The sequence below is a fragment of the Branchiostoma lanceolatum genome, chromosome 18, assembly GCF_035083965.1.
Source record: "Branchiostoma lanceolatum isolate klBraLanc5 chromosome 18, klBraLanc5.hap2, whole genome shotgun sequence".
Lineage (NCBI taxonomy): Eukaryota > Metazoa > Chordata > Leptocardii > Amphioxiformes > Branchiostomatidae > Branchiostoma > Branchiostoma lanceolatum.
Genome location: NC_089739.1, coordinates 8452806 through 8470185, shown reverse-complemented (window position 1 = coordinate 8470185; position 17380 = coordinate 8452806). Strand labels below are relative to the sequence as shown.

General features: G+C 39.1%; 2 protein-coding genes across 2 annotated transcripts in view; one reads left to right on the top strand and one right to left on the bottom strand.

Moving 5' to 3' along the window:
* Positions 1-221: 221 nt before the first annotated feature.
* On the bottom strand, positions 222-10079 carry LOC136424312 (solute carrier family 25 member 32-like). The gene is made up of 8 exons (XM_066412862.1): positions 9878-10079; positions 8532-8682; positions 7851-7948; positions 5499-5665; positions 4867-4980; positions 4372-4464; positions 3932-3984; positions 222-3554 (listed from the first exon to the last, which is right to left on the bottom strand). Exons 1-8 carry the CDS (start codon positions 10029-10031, stop codon positions 3422-3424), a joined length of 963 nt encoding a protein of 320 aa, XP_066268959.1. The 5' UTR covers positions 10032-10079; the 3' UTR covers positions 222-3421.
* A 321-nt stretch (positions 10080-10400) lies between these two features.
* The window catches only part of LOC136424690 (E3 ubiquitin-protein ligase UBR5-like), a 34493-nt gene continuing 27513 nt past the window's right edge, over positions 10401-17380 (top strand). Inside the window, exons 1-8 of the mRNA XM_066413314.1 lie at positions 10401-10590; positions 12675-12719; positions 13268-13349; positions 13822-13898; positions 14514-14549; positions 15086-15302; positions 15628-15724; positions 16307-16441. Of these exons, the coding sequence (XP_066269411.1) occupies positions 10529-10590; positions 12675-12719; positions 13268-13349; positions 13822-13898; positions 14514-14549; positions 15086-15302; positions 15628-15724; positions 16307-16441 (751 nt within the window). The 5' untranslated portion in view covers positions 10401-10528. The remainder of the gene's footprint in view (positions 10591-12674; positions 12720-13267; positions 13350-13821; positions 13899-14513; positions 14550-15085; positions 15303-15627; positions 15725-16306; positions 16442-17380) is intronic.

The following is a 17380-nucleotide window of genomic DNA, read 5'->3' as shown; positions in this document are numbered from 1 at the left end:
ATAATACTTGCATCATTTCAATGATACAGGCTTCTCATGTTCTATCAGTATTGCCAGCTATTTCCATGGCGTTTTTATAACAGCAAGCAACTGTTCCTAAAAATTCACAAATTTACTGTGACTAGTAACTTTAGATAAAATCATAAAGGTTCTATGTAAGTCATAACTGTGCTACTGCGTGATGTGATTTTCTGCAGATATAAAGCTCTAGCATAATGCAGTTTGTATTTAACAGAATTGCCCTATGTTTGCTACTTATGATGATATGTTTATTGTGGTGCCAATAAGCACAGCATAGCATTTTCCCTTTCCATATACACATGTACAAAATGAGTTCCATTGAGAGAAACTCTCTTGGGAATATAGATCACCAATTTTTTATCAGAATGTTTACTGTCACTATACACGTATCAATGTTCAAGTGAGTGGATATGTAGATGCCATTAAGAACAAGTCAACTTCCAAGAGAAACTTATATTGTTCCAGTACCTTTTTGTCATAACAGTTACAAGCTATCTACCCTTCATATAATAGATATACATTAAGCAAAATGTCAAGTAATGATACTGGATGAATAAGTAACAAAATATTGGAAACCGCATCTAAAAAATCACATAGATGAGAATCATTACAATATTGCATTTCCCCTCTTTGCATATACACGGATACAAAGGGGCTTGGCTCCAAAGAAACTATCTAGGGAATAAAGATCATCACACTTACCTGTTGCCAAATAAGACCCCACCCACATTACAATGGTTGTGACTTACACAAACCCACCTGTTGCAAAAGAAAAAGGGAAAGTAACTCTCGCTTCACTTCCACCTGTTGCTAAATATGAACCCAACCATTCACAAACCGAAATTATTGCAGTCACTTTGCTTCAACAGGAAATCTCTATGTGTCATTATACATAATGTTTACTTGAGTTTCATGTTTCAAGACTTCTTTACAATGTCAAGTACAACTTATTTCTTTATACAGGTACAATTAATACATGTACATTATTTCATCTCATGTAATAGAGTGATAACCAAATAAAAGATGACACTCTTGAACTACCGTAAAGAACTACTCGTATTTCATACAACTCTCCTACAACATTAAGATCAATATTCTTGTTTTGCTGTTACCTCAAATTGTCATCAAAATATCTCACTTTTACTGTTCAGTTTAACCTGACTTTATACAGCCTGCTTCGGTCCCAAAATTGCAACTTAATGTCAGTGAAAACTATATACATCTCAAACTTTGTCATATCTTCATACATATATTTTTCTATGATGCATGATTTTGCTCTAGTTCCAATGATAACAGTTTTGGGTTTCCCCTCTCTGTACGCACATAGACTTGCTCGAAAGGAACTCTCTTGGGAATAAGCTCATTCCAATAAAAGCCAGCCTGCTCTCAAATATGACCCCACCCAGGCACCCACCTATTCAATGAAATGACTTTCGTTTATCAATACATCTCCTAAGTCACTATACATCAATGTTTACTTGAGTGAACAGGTAAAGGAAAACAAGTTTCAAGACTTGATTGTTCCAGTACTTTTTGTCTGTCAATTACAAAATCATGTTTTTTTTTAAAATTTGACGCATGCATATATGTAATGTCTCAGTTCAGGCCTAATGTAATGTAATGATACTACAAGTTACAATACTGTTGGGGTTGGGTAATGCCAGCCTCCCGCCAGAGTGGCAAAGCCAGATAAAATCTTTAACAGCGTGACAAACATATTCTAATATCACACTGTTCCTGCATTTCTTTGCCAATGTCCTTGACGGTGCTATAGTATCCTGTTATGCCTGTAACAGTGGTAACGTTACATCGTCGAGTGGATATGAAAGCAATTTTGATAGCACAGAATAAAGAGTACCACTGCCTTTGTCATTATGCCCTTTTTTAATACAGCTGTTTCCCCCTCATTCCCTAATCAACTGGTCATGCAATTTTTTTATCAATAATATTTTCTAACATGCAGTGAAGCAGGATTAGATAGCCTGATTAGAAAGTGTCACAAGCACTGAAATAGCTTTAAATATTGCACAGACAATTTTCAAAATACAGAAATATAGACGAGCACTGGATAGACTCTCTTTAATTAAATTAATGACAGGTCTAAAATTCTTCATTGTCCATTCCTGTTACTTCATCTGACTTGAAGCACGTTACTTCTAACTTCTACCTTACTCCTACAACATACTGATCATCGTTCTTGCTGTTACCTCAGATATCAAAATATATCCTACTGTTCAGTCTGAGGTTTGCTTTTTACTGTCCAGTTGTACAAAGAACCTGCCTACAAACAACCTGCGTCGGGTCCAAAGTTACATGTACACATAAATGTCTGTAAATACTGTGTACAGCTCAAACTTTGTCATATCTCCATACGTCTTTTTCAATGATGCATGATTTTGTTCTGGTGTCAATAATAACAGTATTGCATTTTCCCCCTCTGTAAATTGTATGCATGAAAGGAAGTCTCTTGGGAATAAGCTCATCTCATTAAGAGCCCACGTATTGTCAAATATAACCACACCTATTCACAAAATGACTCAAGTCACTTTCTTTCACCAGTATATCTATATATGTCACATTACATCAATGTTTACTTGAATGAACACGTAAAGGAAAACAAGTTTCAAGAAAAATGTATTGTACCAGTACTTTTTCACTATGTCAATTAAACCTTGTTTTCTTTATACAATACATACATGTATACATGTGCTAAGGGCTAACCTCAAAAGGAACTAGGGAATCACCCCACTAAAAACCCACCTGTTGTGAATGAAAGTGAAAGCAACTTTCACTTTCATTTTCACCTATTGTCAAATATAAACCCACCCATTCACAACCAGAAATAATTGCTTTCTTTCATCAGATGACTCTTTGTCACTATACATCAATGTTTACTCCAGTGAACAGGTAAAATGAAAACAAGAGAAACTTGGCTTGTTCCAGTACTTCTTTACTTTATCAATTACAACTTGTTTTTTTTATACATGTAGATGTACAATACATACAGGCATAATAAAATGTTACGCTACATACTACATGTACAAGTTACAATATATTGGAAGCCAGATTTCAAAATATGACAACAAAGTACATGTATTGCATCTCATGTAATGGCAACATAACCAAATAAAATGTGCCATTTCTAAACTAAAGTTGAAGTATTTCACCATTATCAGCTGCTGTTCTTGTTTTCTTTAAAGACATTAACAAAGTTTTTGTAAGATACATGATTTCGTAAGATACATATGTTTACACGATGTCTTGCTGGCTGGGGGAATTGACTCCCTCAGGTAATTAATTGTAAATTCTGCTGCTAGAAGCACGATTTAGTCAGGCTAATAGTATGACGACCAAATAAAACATGCCTTTTCTGAACTAAAGTTGAAGACTATCCCTATTATCAGCTGGTGTCCTGGGGTTTCTTGAAGAAGTTTATGAAGTTCTCATAGACGATAAACGTGATACAGCAGGCAGGGGTGACCCGGATCAGGTTAGGCACGATTCCCTTGTAGAACCCTCCCATTCCTTCTCCTCTGTGGGTACAATATGGAAAACTTTGTTAAAACAAAGCAATCAAGGATGGCAGACTTCACTCCCTTACCCATATCTACTTGTGAGCCTTCTACTTCCCACAGATAAAAGTAGCAGCACTGAGGATGTATGGCAATACTGCATTGTGTACATGTAATGGCTGCGTTGAAGAAACTTACTGTACAATAAAAACTATACGAGTGAATCTACAATCTTGTTCAAATTGCAAACCTAGGATAGCCAGGTATGTATGCACGGTAAAGTATTATCCCATATGTGGTGTAAACCACAGGGTAATGAAAATGTTCATGGTACAGACATATGAAAAAAACACTGCATAATTTCTGATGAATCATGTTTAAAATCTATGCTTACTTACCTCCATGTTTTCCTAACTACGTCAATGACACCATCATACTTGTTGTGTTGGTCCTGCAGGAAAATATATTAAGATAGTCTCACAAATTTAACATCAATAGTTTTACTTTCTATTTCTATATATGCTTTACATGAATAGTTTCATCAGATTGGTAAATCAATAATGGTAACATGGTTAAAGTTCTTTGTAATTGTCAGGTGAAAAGCATTGGTTGTGCAAAAAAAAAATAACCAATCAGAAATTATGTTGGAAATAAATTTGTCTCAACAATTAAATCATTCAGGGATATTCTGTCATGTCTTTCAGTCTTTCCAAATTTCTTGAAACCAAACAGTTACCCATAGTAGAAGATCATTAAAACCAATTCATTACTTTTCCTAACCATTCTGCATACAAACGTACTAACTAAATAAATAGTAAGCAATGCTAAAGAGTCTGACCTGTAATCTGGCCCTGACGACCTGGTACGGGTAAGTTGTGGAAACAGCAAACAATTTTGACAGCGCTGCCATCGTCAGGTACTCCAACGGATTCTGGAGAGAAAGATTGGAAAATTAAAATTTCTAACACCATCATTGTGTATTGTTGTCTTGCTTGTTTTGTTTTTCTTTAAGATATAAAGTAGCCAAACCAAACAAGTGGCTATGATATCAACTTGCTTTAGCAAGTGCACCACATAACAGTTGTCAAAGGTACTGCAGCCTCTTGCAAGTAACATATTTCTAGACCTCACTGTTCACTCTGAAAATGTGTGTTGTGGAGGTCTGCTGTGCCATTGCAGGAATAGCCCTAAGATTATACCTAAGGTCCATATTCAGGGACATCCTTGCATTCCATATCATTATTTAGTTAACTCATCTTAGAGAACAGCAAAAAAGCTGCATTGGTGCGAAGAAAAGTAGAGAGTCTGAAATACTAAAAAGACCACAACTCACCAGATGCTTATCCCTAGGTGTCCCTCTGTACAGGTTGTACTGTGTTTTCAACTCTTCATATGACATGAACTGCAGTGCACCATGGGATACACCGAGCAGCCCTGGCACAAAACCCTGGTGAGAGAATGATTCATGACGAATTAATCAACGACATACAATCCACATACTCCACACATTTATTTCATACAGGTACATGTTTACAAACTTGTCCAACACATTACATGGATTTTTAAAAGTTGTCTGTATCAGAAAGCTGGATCTTTTGGAAATTACTGTTCCAGTACTGTACATGAAGAAGTTTTTCGATATGAATCACAGCCTCTTTTCATTCTATTTTTCTCAACAATTTGGCTGTCTTACGTAATCACTCATGTTTCCACTTGGCCCTTTCTGTCATCTATTTAGTGCTTGACTTTTGTTTCTTTCTCTTTTCTATGTTTATTTTCAGTTCATTCTTCCGAACCTTGTACTTCCTCCTCATATCTTGACCAGCGCATGGGACATGCCCCTGTGCCATTTGCTGACGGCCATGTTTCTTCTTCTCTGTCCCAATCCATTTATCTATCAGTTTCTTTATTCTAATTTCCCTTTTTCTTTAATTTGTACCTTTTTCTTTCCTTTCTTCACCATACCTTATACATCCCCCTCATGCCCTCGTGTCTCCATATCTTGACCAGAGCGTCCGACATGCCCTTGTACCGTCTGCTGACGGCCACGTTCCTCATCTCGTTCTCGTACTGCAGACACAGGCGCGTCTTCACCACCCAGATGGGGTTAGTGATGGCCAGGGTTATCACACCTGGGGACAACACAGTTTGAAGTGTAGTAGTAGTAGTAGTAGTAAACCTTTATTTTCCTTGGAAGGCCCTGTTGGCCAGTACATATACATATATATATACATGTCCGTTTTTCCCAGGGGTTCAAGTGGAGGGGGGTGTCACGGGAAATAAATAAATAAATAAATGAAATAACAAACAATTTACAGCAAAAATAAATGATTACCGGTGGTTAATACATTATCATTATGTGTAAGAGATCACCTTGGCCACACAGACTCAACCAATGGATATTGGCGTTTTCTTTTTTCACAGTAAATCCTTACCTACTGTTCTACCAACCTAATAAATTTATTTTGGGAAGACTCAACCAATATATTACACCTGGGGACAAGAGAATTTACATGTAAGATATAAGATATTTGGTCTCATTACTATAGGTCCACAGGTCAGGGCCGAGGTTCATTGCTTGCATTTACTTTGATCTGTATGTTGTTGGTTGAGGTTGCATACTTCATTCAGAGGGGATATAAGGCTCAAGTGTCCATTTCTAGGGGAGCCTGGTACATGAAGGTCTAGTGAGTCTCACTGCATTATAAATTCCAGCCAGTAGAGAAGCCATTATTTATATGTCACCTCAATGTACAGCGCTCGTGAGTGCGACTCGCACACAACATGTATGCGACCAGTTTTTTGAGAATGCGACTAGATTTAAAATCACGGTCGCACGGTGAGACAATCAAAAATTACGACCTGCGCCAGGATAATGGCTGCAGAACTAAGCGGTAAGCCGAAAATATAGGTATTCCAATGCTACCGCGAATATCGTCGGTGAATTTTCTATCATGTTCCCACACCCGCGGTACAAAAACTATCCGTTCCTAGTGGCAAAGTTACCCATAGAAATAAAGGATATAAGTTTCTCTCCTTTGTGGTGTATTTGTTTGATTTGTAAAATGTTTCAAACGCCAAAACTTTGTCGATGAAATTGAGAGCTCGCCGGACACTCGCTGTTTTCAATGGCGGCCATGATGTTTATGAAAAATAGACCGCAGCAGAATGAAAGGCTTGTTTCCTGCGGTCATATTTATACCTGTTCAAGCGATGATTTTTACGATCAAAAATTGATGAATCAATTCAAGTGGAGTTTTATTTGAAAAAATATCAAATTTTCTTTTTGTCACCGGTATCATTTCAAAGCTCATTACCTGCCCGTTGTTATGGTGCTGCATGTACTTTCATTCTGCTGCTGTCTATACTGCACAGCGGCGAATCACAAAGCTTTCCCCGTGCGGTCTGCTTGTCATTGGATGACGGCGCCGCGCGGTCCTGACGCGCGAAATTTGAACTACGCGTTTCGAAGTTCCCGATTTGACTGGGTGAATTTTAAGGATATTAAAGTACTAGTATTTTGGATTATCTGTAGACAGAGGGTGAGGGTAAAAAGAAAAGAAATGCCTGTAAAAATGTTGAACTTGATGCCAGCTGTGAAGTTTCAAATTATGGAATATGACTTTATTTGTTTTGGTCATGAACCCAATACATGTAGATAAGTTCTAGAGTCATCTATTTATTTATCATTCAAGGTTATGTGAATCATTACCTGCCTTGTTCCAAGTAAAAAATACCATTGTGTATTTTTCAACTTGTTGAACTTGAGGCACCGTGGCCCCCGGATAGGGGCCAGCCGGGGAACCTATGCCGAATTTTTCTAAAAATCCATCGTACTAGTATCAGTATGTAGGAAGGTATTGAATGAATTGAATTGCCAATTGTTCTGCACCATCAATGTAGGTTTTTATCTTTTATGATCTATTCAAATACTTTATTCCCGGTTGTTAACATTGATTGATTGGAGTATTATTTGGTATAGCCAAGACTTTTGCTTGTTCTTCCAACTTTTTGTAGTGGTGCCCCTAGATTTTTGCTGGTGCTCCTAACTTTTTTGAGTTAGGAGCACAGTGCCCCTGGGCCTAAAAGTTAGTCTGGAGCCCTGATGTAGGGCAATGGTTTTTCAAATGAAAACAAATCTTGTTTTCTGGTCACCAAATGTCACTTCAACTTCATGCCGACTACAAACCTCTAGACTACAGACCCGTGTGATAGACAGACACAGACCAGTCCTAATGATACTGGGCAGGTACAAATGTGCTAGTACCCTCCTTTTCAGTGTGTTAAAAAAATACCTAACAAAGACAGCACTCTCACCTGCGTTAGCCGCTGCTACCATGTGTTTGCCTGGTCCCAGGTTACCGTTTGGCTGCATGCCCTGCCATTCCAGCCAGTGCTGCTTGGTGGCGTTGTAGCTACATGGGAAACATGAGAAAGTAGGAGTTACAAAGTTGAAACCATGATTATGCTCACAGCACAATAAAAAAGTACATGGTGTAGGTTCCTACACACATGGTCATGTACTCCTGTATTTTCTGCAGTTGTACATCTAAGAGTCCTTCTGAAACTTCTCAACTTATATTGCTTTTTTTTTAAAAACAATATTCATGAGGATCTGAAAACTGTTTACAGTACAGAGAATGGTAATCTCTTTTTGTGGGGTGAATATATCAATTCCCTACTCTCCTAGCAGAGGTAAGATCCGGGGTATTTTCGGCGTATTTTCGCAGTATATTATACGTCTTTCTACTTTTCAGACCCAACAAAAAACGGAAGAGTAGAAAGAGGTACAAAATACCCCGAAAATACGTCGAAAATACTCCGGATCTTACCTCTGCTAGGAGAGTATCAATTCCCATGCTATTCAATATCTGTCATTGAAAGGATGTTCAATGACAGATATTATGACAAAATCAAAAAGGCCTGCCTACGCCTTATAGAAAAGAGCATGCAGGCCCTACCATACATGTTCTTCAGATGTTAGAAGTCACAACTTACAATAAGAAGTAGAGTCCCCATGAAGCTCCAGCTCCCATGATGTTGGGTGTTACCCCTGCGTACAGCCCTGGGAATCCCCGTGCCCTGTAGATGGCCAGTACACAGTCCAGGATCCCCTGGTACGTCGGTCTGCTCGCCAAACCATCACTCACTGGGAGACACATAACAGAAGGAACAGAAGTTGTCATTTTCTTCAAAGCTGAACCATACAGAGCAAAGGCAAAGTAGTAATAATGCATAGATGATTCTTTTAACCTTCTCCCTGCCAAAGCAGCTATTTGGCCCCATATTTGTATTGGTCACAGGGTTAGGCAGCAGGGAGAAGGTTAATATTCACACAGTCCAGAATCCCTTGGTATGCCAGCCCATCGCTCACCGGGAGACACAAAACAAGAAGAGACATTGGATGGAATTATACATCTTCATTTGAATTGCAACAGTACAATACATTGTGGCACACAGTCAATGGTAAGCTGGCTACTCTTCTCGATAAGTGTGTTGGGTTCTTTTATGTGCAGAGGTTTGCGGTTGAGACATTAAGGCTTGTTGTATGGCCATTAAAGGAGCTTCCCATACACTGGTCCTCTGGCTTTACTTCACCGGTGCACCATCCGAAATGACGAATGCAATCTTTTACAACATGTCTGAGCTAGAGCCGTCCCTAGGATCTAACTCTGGCCCACGGATCCACTGAATTCGATCCTGGTTACCAAGCAGTAGGGTTGCGTTACTGCTTGTTATACGAGGGAAATCCTAAAGATATCGGAGTAGAGTCTATGGTTAGGTAAGAGTTTCTCTCCAGTTCAAACCGCTCCTTATACGGCTGCTCAATGACCTGCACTGGCCCCTTCTCTCTGAAAGGAGGTGGAACGCCCTGCCTGGCGCGGTTGTTACAGCTCCCACTGTTGAGTCATTCCGCGCCAGGCTGGAGGCCTGCCCGCCTTAGCCTTGGACCTCCTCCCCCCTACTTTGCCCCTCGCGGGGTTATCTGGGGGTCAAATAAGTTGAAGTTGACGTTTGTAATTTGTCACTCTGTGGTTGTACATGACTGGATGACTTTCCATGAACCTATATATCCTGGCAAAACTATTTATGTTTCTGTTAACATTTGGACCAAGGTGTTTGTGACCTCAAAAACAACAGTATGACATTAAATTCGGCACGCTTCTAAACGACATAGTCAGGACTTCCATTTTAGTTTCAGGTTTTTACTTGGTCGAGTTTAACTTTAAGAAAATAAATTCATAAGAGACCCGTACGCTGTTTAGGCATACTGCCCCCCCCCCCCCAGCAGACGACAATCGTTCACTTCAACCCAAACAATCAGCTCATCACGTCGTGTTTACCTGCGAATCTGAGCTTGATGAGGTCCAGTGGATGCAGCACGAGGGTTGACAAGACCCCTCCGCTCACCCCCGCCATCAGATGCTCCCCCTTCACATGTCGGAGCAACTTCAGTCGAGCGGCCCGGGGTGTGACGTGAGCGTCCCCTGACGCCATCTAAACTCCAAAATATCTCCAAATCGCCAACGAATTTCGACCTAGTCTTTGATCAAATACTAACGAAACGTGCTAGGTTAAAGGTCCAACTGATGAGAAGAGCAGTTTCTTGATAAAAACTTACGATTTACGTAAATTTACGATGGGCGCAGCCATGTTGGATATTTCCCATACTTCCCGTGAAAAGCGCTCCCGAAAATACCTCGACCAATGGAAGTTTAGATAAGAAGTTTTGCCAAGTTGGAAAAGCTTTAGCCAATCAAAATTGACGATACAGTTTATCAATGTTTAGATAACAGCCAATCAAAACGTCGCTAACTTGTAACAGCGACATTAGTGAAATTTTGACCAATCACAGCTCGTTTATCATTTTCCGCTACATTCAATCCAAAATGGCGTCTTGCTGATGAAATTTCTGGCTTTGTCCCGAGATTTGTGTTGCAAAAACTCGGGAATTTCGTCCCTTTTAGAAAAGAACATCCAAGAAAGAGGACGCTATGACGTCCATACACGTCGTGGTGCACCCTTTACCCGGGACAGAAGACCAATTGAACGATCGGTAAGCCTATGATTTAGACATTTTCCCCGTTCATTGAAACCGGCGAGCCAAGAAAATGGGAAGGGTAAAATGGAGTCTTGGCATGACTAGGAGCCATGAGAAAACGCCCGGCAAACGTTTAGAAACGCCGCACGTACGAAAAGGTCAAACATGCGGGAAGTGCTTTTCTTCAGAAAATCGCTCAAGATCTGTTAGAGATCTTCTTACTTCTAAGGATGGTTCACGATCATTTATTTTCATACGTGTGATTTTGTTTCATGGCGGAAGAATGAAAGAGGCCGGTCCAAAATATCCGGATTTTTAAGGATACGGTTTCATGATGCATGATGCGTGTGTGATGCTTGATATGGTGGCATCATTATGTAACTGGAACAAAACAGCTGGGTAGCCGAGTGACCATGTCTTTATTTGCATCCACACTCGTACATGCACACAAGAACATAACCCAAGTAAATTTAATGTGATTATGACTAAATCAGTATCACATGTTGCATCGAAGACAACTTATGTTGTATATTTACATGTGCATGTTTGTGAACTGCTTAACTTTTTTTAAGATACAGCATGTATCCATTTTCTAGGGTTTATAGTTGGTGACCTTTTTATATGTTAAATTGATTGGAACAAGAGTTTCATTGGAAGTAGCAGCGGTACGATTATGGTGTTATAAAAAGAAGAAAAAAAGGTATTTTTTAATGAGACAAAGGGAAACCTTGAAGCAAAGGAATTGCATACTGAGGCTGGTTATAATGTGAAACATGTACTACACTGTGGTATTGATAATGATATACAATCTATATACTAAGACGTTCTGACAAAAACTTGCTGCTATTTTCAAACAGAAATTGGTACAACAATATCGGAGCAGGATTTCTATGGAATGACAATGCAAGATTGATCGATTGATATTTTGCATGCTCCATCATAAATCATAACAGTTTGATGGAAAGAACTTTCCTTTGACTTAATTCAAGGCTATACCTACATGTATAGGCAAATTAGAATACCAAGGACAGTAATGAAATATTAATGATGAAAACACCATCGGTGATGCTTGACTTCATTTTTCGCTGAACACATTGGATTTCTTGGTTCAAAAGTCCATGTAGTAGTATCTTCTGCTGGTAAATCTGTATCTGTCATTCATAAAGTGTAGCATGTAATGTAATGAATATTGGATCATAGGGATTTAATTTCGCGGTAGGGAGAAAATTAAGTGTTCGCAGTTTGTGGTTGAAACTGTAATGCAGGGTTTTACTGTAAAAGGGGTGTTTGTGTGACAAACACGAACATAGAACCACCACATGTTTATTTAAAGTTAAGATGTACAGTAGATTCAATTTTAATCTGTTCAGAAGCGTGGTCTATCCAAACATGAGTTTTAAGTTGGTGATAAGATGATGATGGAATACATGTATATTGTAATTGTTCGTAGTACAGTGATGATTAAACAACAGAGATTGCAGACCTTGGTAGCCTGTTGGCAGCCACATGGTGACAATCTTTGCGTGTCATCTGAGTTCTACTGTAATTCTTTTTCTTTCACTGTAAGACTGTAACTTTATGTTCACTGTTTTCACGGTCACCTCTGTACCATGAACTTATCATCACCATGAAAAAAACTTTTTCTGTTTTATGATTCCTTCACACAATCGTTCTGTAAATCGCTTGCCGCTATTGTGACGTTAAAGTTCAGTGAAAATGTCAATTTTCCTTACACCATGAAATTTTGCTATCTTGAAGATAAAGTGAATTACACTATCTTGTGCCTAGGCTGTAGATATGGCAGCCACAATGATAACAACAAATTCCTTTGGGCTAAATTAAGAATATGTTGATTTTGACGGTAAAAAACAACACTGTTAGTGTTGTTGAACCTCTGTTTACATCTGCATGAAAAAATCTTACTATTTAGCATAACATGATGTCATCTATTAAAATTGATATTGTTATTATCACTGATTCAACAAAATGGCGAATAGTCACTGCACCAGTAGTTGGGATGTCCTGTTCATTATTGTTTGGATAATGTAGCTGACTCTTTGGCATTTTAATTTCTTCATTGATCTTTTCCTCTTGAACAGGCTGAAGGAGGTTGCAGACAAGATCAACAAGCATGGGTATGTTAGGTAAGGACAACTAACAGGATAGATTACCAAAATTGGATCATGCCATTTCCAAGAATTATTTATGGTTGTATTTTTGGCATGTTATGAAAATACATTCTGCATAAAAGTTGTTTTTTTGGTCTGTCACAAGAAAAAGGTTTACCTAAAACATTAGATCCTAAATTCTTCTGTATGTACAACTCAAACATATGATATTCATATTAAATACTCTTATAATTGCAGTTATAGATATGGAAATAGATGAAAAGTATACATTTTAATTGTAGGTGTGGCAACAGTGCCAGTAAATTGTACTTATTTGAAGGCTTGGAATTGAAGCTTATTTACATCATTTAGAGATCTGCCATTTTGATGTAATGCTACATGTGTTTCTCCACCCTGCATATGATGATTTGTGATGTGTAATAATGATAGAGTACATGTATTACTGATCAAAAACCATGTAGACTTGCCATACTCTTTTCGAGTGGCTGTCAATACATAACTTTAAGGATGTATTTAGTTGTTTAAGAAATAATATTACAATGAAGGTAATTATACTCAAACAGCCCACCAGCCATCAGCCAACTGAGAGGCCAGGTTGTTAGGGAGTGTGTGGTTGGACCAAACCATATTGCCTTCCTATTGGAGGTTAGTCTACACAATCATGTTCTGAATTTTAATGGTACCATGGTTATGCATTCATGTCCATGTCTCTGGACTATGTGACTATGTCTGATATGTTACGTATCTACCATAAGCTTTCTTTCTTATGCCTGAAGAACATTGTACATATATTTGAAATAAATTCCAATACCAATAGACATTTGCAGACTCTTTATTTGGGAGATTCAGAAGATTATTGTACATGTAGTTAATTCTCAGATAATTTTTTTGGAAAGGAGAGATTCTTATACATGTATCTTCTAATAATATTTCTAAAACTGCAGCTATATTATTTAGACTGGCCTGTTACAAGTCATGAAAATGATTTAAGAAGATTTAATTTGTTTCATACTGTGATACATGTGGTTTTGATTTCATCTGTCATGAAATTAAGATAAAGAATATGAATTTTTTCATTGTCATCCCTTTGAATGATTTGATGTAACGTTTCTCACAGGATGGTCGTGTGTGTCGTATGAGTTATCGGATCCTGACAGAGCGACTAGACCTGTCTAAAAATGACCCCAACAAAAGGTAAGAATTCCTGGGTTACTACTAATCTCTAAGCAGATCTATCAGTGGCTAGGCAGTATCCACCAGTGGTCTTTGGTACAGGTTGGCCCTTTTGATACTGCCTTGCCACCGATAGATCTGCTTGGAGATTAGGTTACTACAGCTTTTTTCACTCAGCTATGATATAAATGTACATATAGAATACAACACGGGATATTACGTATCACCCAAGGTACCAGCCGGGCGATCCGACCCGCAGGAGGGCCGGGACTGAGGGTGATGCGGAATACAACGTGTTGTATTTTATTTATGTCATACCTTGGTCATACCCACCCGAGAAAACGCACATTTCAATGCGGAATGCGCCAGAAGTTGAGGGAGTTTTGTGTCCTCGAACAAGAAACTGTTACAAAATTGATTCTAACCTCCGAATCTGGTATTCGAATTTCCGACGGCGGCGCAACCAGCGCGCTCGAAATGCATTCGAAATATTCCATGGAAGCCTGTGTGATAACACTCCCGAACCCTATGTGATCCGAATAGTTATCACACGGTCCGGAACACCCCTATCAGGCCCAGGCATGACATAAATGAATGTAGTAAAGAAACAACAGTCTTTGTTCTCTTCTTTGTTAGTACCCTGGTGACAGACTCTGGAAATATTCCAGTCAGGTATTTTCTAGATTCTTTCAGTCACCCCAGCTTACTTCCTGGTGTGACTTGACCTTCTTTTCATCCTTTTTACGTCAGACATGCCAATTTTTTTGTGTGAGGATGACAGAATGGCCATAATTTTTGGCCTACCTAGCTAGTCCCTTGACCTCCGGGTCGTTGGGGGGGCAAGGTAGCAGTGAAGATGAACATCTATCTCCAGGATCGTCTGTTTTTGGCCATCATTAGCAAAAAGATTGGAATTATGAATGTAAAAAGCTTGGGGAAATCCTAGTTTCAGTCAGTAATTTTAGTAAGATTAGATAAGTCCTCAGCAAGTAAATTTATGGATGACACCCTTTGCAGACTAATGCAAGAATGTAAAAAATAACAAGCCTCGCTTCTTCAAGTATACTCAAGTCAAGGCATTGTTTTTTGTTTTAAGTCAGGTGAAAATCAGGGTGCATGGATGCCATCTGTAACATTTTACTTGCTGCGGCCTAACCAAAAAACAGGAAGGCTCTGTTCCTCATGCTTTAATTTTGTTAACCCTTCAGTAATAGTGCTGGGACCAGACTGCCTACTAGAACCCGCGGTCGCGTGGTTCGTGGCAGCGGACAGGGCAGCAGAGGCACAAGGGGAACGACCAGCGTGATCGTGGGGTCGCGACCCATCGTACCAGCGTCTGTCGTGCCAGAGGAACTGGTGAACCAGGCGCAAGTCGTGCTACAGGGGAAATCTCGTAGTGTCATCATCAGGGAGCTACAGAGAACGGTTAGTTAGATTGTTCTCAGTTTCGCTGGTATGAATTTGTGTTTTTTATGTCTATATTAAAAAATTTTATTGGCAGAAAGTCTGCTCATTGCTTTCAACAAAGAATACACGAATATGATAAAAATGAATTTTATTGCAATGAACAAGAATCATTCAACTGCAGCAGAACTTATGGTTTTGATATCTCGTGTTCGGGACAAACTATGGTCATGAATTTTGGTTGGTAGCTCTTGTGCACGGGAAGGAATGTCATAAGTTTGTGACCTCTAGTAGCTTTCTTTGGAACTGCATGGGGCGTTACATCATAAATTCTTTTTTCCCCTAGAATCTTGATGTGAACCTGGCCGTTAACAACCTCCTAAGCCGTGATGATGAGGAGGGAGACAACGATGATGACGCCAGCGACTCCTACATGCCGGGAGGTGAGAGACATGGTAGCGATTCCAAACTTACTCATTACTTCATTTGCTTCTATTTTCTAATGTATAAGTTTATGCAGAAAGAAGGGTTCATTTTGTACAACATTTCCCATTGTTAAAAACATGGTGAATTCGATTTCTTGCTCACTCAGTTCAGAGAAAGCCAACCAAAAGAGAAAAAGTTGATTAAGTAGTTTATATATTGCCCAGAACCCTTTAATCTACTACAAGTGCACAAACAATTGGGCTTCTAAGACTCTCCCAAAACTGCCCACGGCCATAGCAACCGTAAAGCCTTACTATGGCCTCATGAGATGGAAGGATGCCTACCTACCTATAGTTTTCTTGCATTTGTTACAACTTTATCTCACAGTCACACCAGCCATCTTTCTTGTCTGCATAACGCAAACTCCACTGTCCGAGGCTGTATTGGCCCCTCCCCGGATGTTGGGTGGGCCACTAAAGCTACAGGCTACCATTTTTCTAAATCTAGACTTCATGGCATTGTCTTGTTAGCAACTGTCTATGATTGTTTTTGTTCGAGATACGTATGTCTTGACAGTCCTATTTTTCCTTCCTCCCCAGATGACCTGATGTCCCTGCTGGATGCTGGGCTGCACTCGGACCACCCCAGTGTGATCATCGATGCAGACATGTTCTCAGAAGACATGTTTGGTTACGCCTCTCTACGCAGCAGAGTCAGGGGAGCCTCCAGATCTAGTGAGTAATGGGCTATCAATATTCTTTGTTTATTTCATCTCTATAAGTGAGAACAATTGTTAATGCATCTTAATGCATCACTTGTATAATTGGCAAACATTACGAACATTTACATAACTCAACATGGTTCATATTCAGGGGTTTTTCTAGAAAATAATGACAAGAGGGAGCACACTGTGTCGAGGGAGCGAAGCGACCGAGGGGGGGATGGTGTGGAAGGGGGGTGCCCCCCCTTCCACGGTGTGAAGCCTTTGAAAAATTGCAGCTTAAATGGGACATTCTGAGGCTATCTGAGAGAGAAATTTTAGCTCATGAAACTTCAGAAATCGTAGAGTTAGTTCAAGGTTAGTTGTTCAAAATAGAAGAAAAAATAATAATTCCAGATTAAAATTGTGAAAAAAAATTTTTCCACTGCAAAATCAATTTTTTTGAAAGGAAACCAATAAATATAAAATTAGATTTTTGTTAAGTTTGAGTCCAACACAAATCACATTAAATTTTAGACCATGAAAAAAAAATTTAAAAAAAAGAAATACTTTAACTTCTCCCTGGTGGCCTTTTTTGCTCATACTGCTTTTCCATTGAAGTTTTGGCATTGTGGCAAGCATACTAGTATGTCTGTCCCTTCATGATCTGAACAAGCACCTGGCATGCCTGGTCTTCATTAGCGGCAGGTCCGCGACGCTGATATGTACAGCGGGGTCCTTTTCAGCTTTTGGGACACCCGAATCCCTCAGCTGAAACATTAGAGTATTATGTAAACATTGCCACGATCTAGCCATCTTTATCCAATTTGTGGCAGAAAAAAAGTCATCTCATTTCTGCAATGGATAGACTCCTTTGCCTTTTTCCGTTTTATGCTGTGGGATGATATCTTTAGATGCTCAAATGTCAACAAAAACAGCTCGTATTAATCTCTCTAAAGCTGTCCGTGCAAGT

Excerpts from the sequence above, each read along its gene's own strand:
- LOC136424312 (XM_066412862.1), bottom strand. The coding sequence starts at position 10,031 with ATGGCGTCAGGGGACGCTCACGTCACACCCCGGGCCGCTCGACTGAAG. Across the intron at positions 4,981-5,498 it reads GCATGAGGGGGATGTATAAG|GGTTTTGTGCCAGGGCTGCT; the intron begins GTATGGTGAAGA and ends TTCTCTCACCAG. Across the intron at positions 3,555-3,931 it reads GTAGTTAGGAAAACATGGAG|AGGAGAAGGAATGGGAGGGT; the intron begins GTAAGTAAGCAT and ends TTGTACCCACAG.